This window comes from Trachymyrmex septentrionalis, unplaced genomic scaffold, assembly GCF_001594115.1.
Source record: "Trachymyrmex septentrionalis isolate Tsep2-gDNA-1 unplaced genomic scaffold, Tsep1.0 scaffold175, whole genome shotgun sequence".
Classification (NCBI taxonomy): Eukaryota; Metazoa; Arthropoda; class Insecta; order Hymenoptera; family Formicidae; genus Trachymyrmex; species Trachymyrmex septentrionalis.
In genome coordinates this window covers 454,521-458,878 of record NW_017304917.1, presented here as the reverse complement: position 1 = coordinate 458,878, position 4,358 = coordinate 454,521, and the positions used below count along the sequence as shown (strand labels likewise).

The 4,358-nt window shown below is 38.4% G+C and overlaps 2 protein-coding genes across 2 annotated transcripts in view; both read right to left on the bottom strand.

Moving 5' to 3' along the window:
* Nucleotides 1–2,680: 2,680 nt before the first annotated feature.
* On the bottom strand, nucleotides 2,681–3,076 carry LOC108746507. The gene has a single exon (XM_018483323.1). It carries the CDS (start codon nucleotides 3,074–3,076, stop codon nucleotides 2,681–2,683), a length of 396 nt encoding a protein of 131 aa, XP_018338825.1.
* An 812-nt stretch (nucleotides 3,077–3,888) lies between these two features.
* The window catches only part of LOC108746506, a 1,751-nt gene continuing 1,281 nt past the window's right edge, over nucleotides 3,889–4,358 (bottom strand). Inside the window, exon 2 of the mRNA XM_018483322.1 lies at nucleotides 3,889–4,153. Coding sequence (XP_018338824.1) covers nucleotides 3,889–4,153 — 265 coding nt within the window. The remainder of the gene's footprint in view (nucleotides 4,154–4,358) is intronic.

Below are 4,358 nucleotides of genomic sequence, written 5' to 3'. Positions count from 1 at the left end.
AGAATCATTGGAGGAGCAGAATCGTATTAAACGCCCGCGATTATCGATCAATAATAGACAATCACTGATCGCGTGTATCACGCGGTTCGAGAGTCTGAAGGAATCTGTGCGTGAAGATTTGTACATATGGGCGCTGGATACGGACTCCGTTGGCGCGTCATCGAAACGGCGTCCAAAAATTGTATTCTGACAGGTACGATGATAAACTCAACATATCGAGTCTCGCTGATTCTTCGAAGACATAAGTGAAATTGTGCTCGAGCATATGTATAGTGTAATGCAACGATATGACTTTATAAAAATAAACACTGTTTTTAATGGTTAGTTTATAATATATTGGGTGATATATGCACGAATATGAATATCGCCATCCGGAACTTTGAACTATATCAATGCATCGATTCGCGCGTCATTGGACCTACTGTAGTATCGCTGCAAGAGTTTCAGGAACGTGATAGCGGATAGGCATTATCGCGGATACTAAATTTGACAGTGAACGCAAACAAGCAGAATCCTTTAGGCATGGGATGTCATATCAAACTCCCGTGTAAAATTATGTTAAAGAGAGTGATAATCAACGTGCAAATCGCGGACAATGCGTATTTCGCGGACTGTTGTTGTCACTCTACAGTCATCTCAAAAACATGTGGAACGGGAATCCTCGTATCCGTATTATTTCACAGTGTTTAATCTCGCGGGCGTTGAATGACGTTGAATCAAATTAAGAAATTCTGAACTTTGAGTGACATTCCTATTAACGTGTTTACGCCAATGAGAAGGGGATTGTGCCGATACAATTCGCCGACCTAAGCAGTAAATCTCTTGTGGAGGACAACGCGGGATACTTTGCGCTCATTAAAGATCTGTCCCGCCTTGTGAGATTACAGATTACCAAAAACAAGAACAGGAAATATTTCTGCGATAAGTACGTGAAAATTCTTTCGGAAAATAATAATAGCAATAATAATAATAATATTGTATTATTATTAATAATAATAAATGCGCAATTTTTTCAGATGCTTACATTATTTCAGTTTGAGCTCAAAATTGGAGATCCACAGCAAGGACTGTGGAGAATTAAACAATTGGGCGAAAAAACTGCCGAGCGAGGACGATAAATGACTGAGTTTTGACAACCACTGCAGGAAGAAGCGCACCTTGTTCATTGTCTACGCCGATTTAGAGTGCACTTTGGAAAAGATGAATGGGAATCCTGAATCTACGTGCACGTATTATCATCATAACATGTTTAGTATCGGATATTACGTGCATTGTTCCTACGACGATACATTATCCATGTACCGTTTTCGCCGCGATAAAGACTGCATTGCTTGGTTTGTGAAAGAATTGAAAAATCTAGCGTACAGTGTACAATCTATAATTTCGGCTAATGTACCTATGTCGGATTTCACGCGAGATGACTGGGAAAAATTCAACAGCGCCACGCACTGCCATGTGTGCGAGAAACTGTTTGCGCCTGACGATACGCGAGTACGCGATTATTGTCATTTAATCGGACGATACAGATGCCCCGTATACTCAAACTGCAATATAAATTAGATTCGCGCTGCATATCTGTAGTGTTTTACAATTTATCAGATTATTTATTAGATGCGACGACGCGCATTTCATCATTAAAAAAATTGCCACCGCATATGAAGGACGCGTTGATCTGCTTCCAATAACAAAGGAAAAATACATTTCATTCACCAAACACGTTGATATAATAGTACTGAAACGATAAAAAAAAATTGCGCAAAATTATAAATTTATATAGATTTCTCACCTCAAGTTTGGGCAAATTGTCATCTTTTCTCAGTAAGGATAAACTGCGGATACTGCGGTGCGGAGGCAATGATTGCCAAACCAAATTTCCATAGTTGAAGCGTTTTCTCGGAGAATCTGATCGTGATAGAACTGCGTAAGCTCGAGGTAAAGTTTGACAAACCGATATGCGTGGGTATGTGCATCCTCGATATATCCAAGACGTGTACAAATTTCACCACGAGTACATGGCACCGCTGTTTCGCGAAAAATGCAAAATTATGTATACCGACAGTCTTATACATCACTTAGAATGCGACGATGTGTATGACATTATGAAACGTAATATAATAGGATTTGACACGAGCGATTACTCGAGCGACAACGCGTGCAGTATTCTGCTCACAAATAAAAAAGTTTCTGGCCTTATGAAAGACGAGAACAATGTGCCATCATGGCCAAATTCGTAAGGCTTAGAGCGAAAATTTATGCCTTGCGTGTAAAAGGAAAAAAAGATGCAAAGAAGGCAAAAGATATCAAAAGCAACGTTATAGCGAAGTCTAACATTCGAAGATTACACGCGGTGCTTGAATGACGCAATCGAAATGATGTTCAGGCAGTCATGCATAAGATCTACAATAAATTGCACGAGGTGTACACCATATCGGAAACAAGAATCTCTCTAAGTCCGCATGATAATAAGCGGCATATCGTGCCAAGTTCCACTGACACGCTATCACGAACATTACCGATTTAAATAAAATACATTTGTATTGTATAGTATGTTTAATATGTATATAACATGTATAATATGTATAATATGCTATGTAACATATATAATATGTAAATATAATATGTATATGATATTTATAATATGTATAACATGTATTTATATTTTTTATAATAAATGTAAGTTTTACAACATATTGTCTTTATGTATCCACGAATTGTGCGAATTGTCAAATTCCAACCATTTCATATAAACCTCGTTCCTTCTCTTGTGCAACATCTTTTCAACGAGATGCACGTCGGGATTAGCTATGCAATTGTATTCGTAGAATCCTCCAGTAATAGGTTCTCTGCGAGAATCTTCCAGAAGATACGTTATTGGATTCATTTGTGGCACTTTGATAATTTTAAACACTTTCATGCTCCAATTCGGCGTGTAACCTTTATCAAAGATTGTCTTGAATTTGCTCACGCATACCGAATCACTCACTTTGTATCGCACGAGTACGACAATCTTTACGCGATTGTAAATCATAGCTAAGAGTCTATCGGCAATCGCGGGAGTAATATCGGCAGGACGCATACTAATAGTTCAATGGTTTGTGCGCGTTGTAATTTGATACCAGACGCAGCAGGATGTCAATCCATTTATAGTTTCCGTTGTGCGTAAATTGTTTCCACATGTCATTTTTCCACGTATAGTTGAACCGTTTGACGATCGAGATTTTCATTACGGAATACGTAGAATAATGGTTGATGTTGTGCTTTTTCAAGACTTCTCCTGCACATCTGAGTTGTAAAATTTCTTTCCTCTATCAGTATGAAAATTTTTCGGACATCTTCCATCGTGTAATGTCTTCACTACAAGAATGGTCTTGCATAAAAATAGAGGCTAAGTTAAAAGTATAACATATAATCTTTAATTGTGGTATTATTACAACGTGCTTACTGGCCTTAGCCATTACAAAAGAATTAACGGTCGAGAGAGCGTCCCCCTTCGTTTTTCCTAACGCCATCTCCGCAGCGCTGCGCGGAAAGAAAAATATACTCGTATTGCTAATAGTAGCGCTACCTACATGTATTTAAGTACTACACTACAATCTCCTCCACACTTAATTTGAAGAACAAAACAAAAAAGGAAATACAAACTTATAAGTCTAAGATTTGCCGAGGTTTCGATATTCGGCTTGAACGCCTCCCCACTTCAGTGCGGGTACTCACGGTTTGTCTAGGTTTCGCTGCAGTTATTTCGCCCTGACGGCGAGCGCTTATATCACCGTTTGCAGTGACCTGACAGTCGCTAACATTATAATTAGTCAAGAATGCTCCCCCCCCCCTTATCAATGTTATCTCTTATATTAGAGGTTAAAGAGATATCCGGTATAACACTATCTTTCAGTAGTTCCAGCTCTTGATCGTACTAGATACCGATGAACGCAGATTACATATCCGCAATTGATCAATGTGACGTCTCCAGATACATCCGTCATCAGTTTTAACATCATAAGTAACCGGACTAGTTTGTTCAACAATTGTTGCTTGTCTCCACGACTTAATCCTATAATCTTTAGCCATCACCGAGTCGTTAATTCCAAAAATAACTGCACGATTGCCCCTAAAAAAACGTTGCTCATCACTTTGCTTCTGCTCAACTCTACTTCTAATATCGGGTTTAATAATATAAGGTGTAGTAAAAAGAAATCTATTATTTTTGCATTAAATTGAAGGCTTTATTTAGCATAGTTAGAATGATCCGATTTAGGTCAAATATGCACCGTTTTGTTCGATAACTTGTTGCCATTTTGAAGGTAATTTCATTATGCCTCTCTCATAGAAACCCTCGTCCCTATTGGCAAAAAACTGGG

What these genes read in the sequence shown, in the direction of transcription:
- LOC108746507 (XM_018483323.1), bottom strand. Translation starts at nt 3,076, where the DNA reads ATGCGTCCTGCCGATATTACTCCCGCGATTGCCGATAGACTCTTAGCT.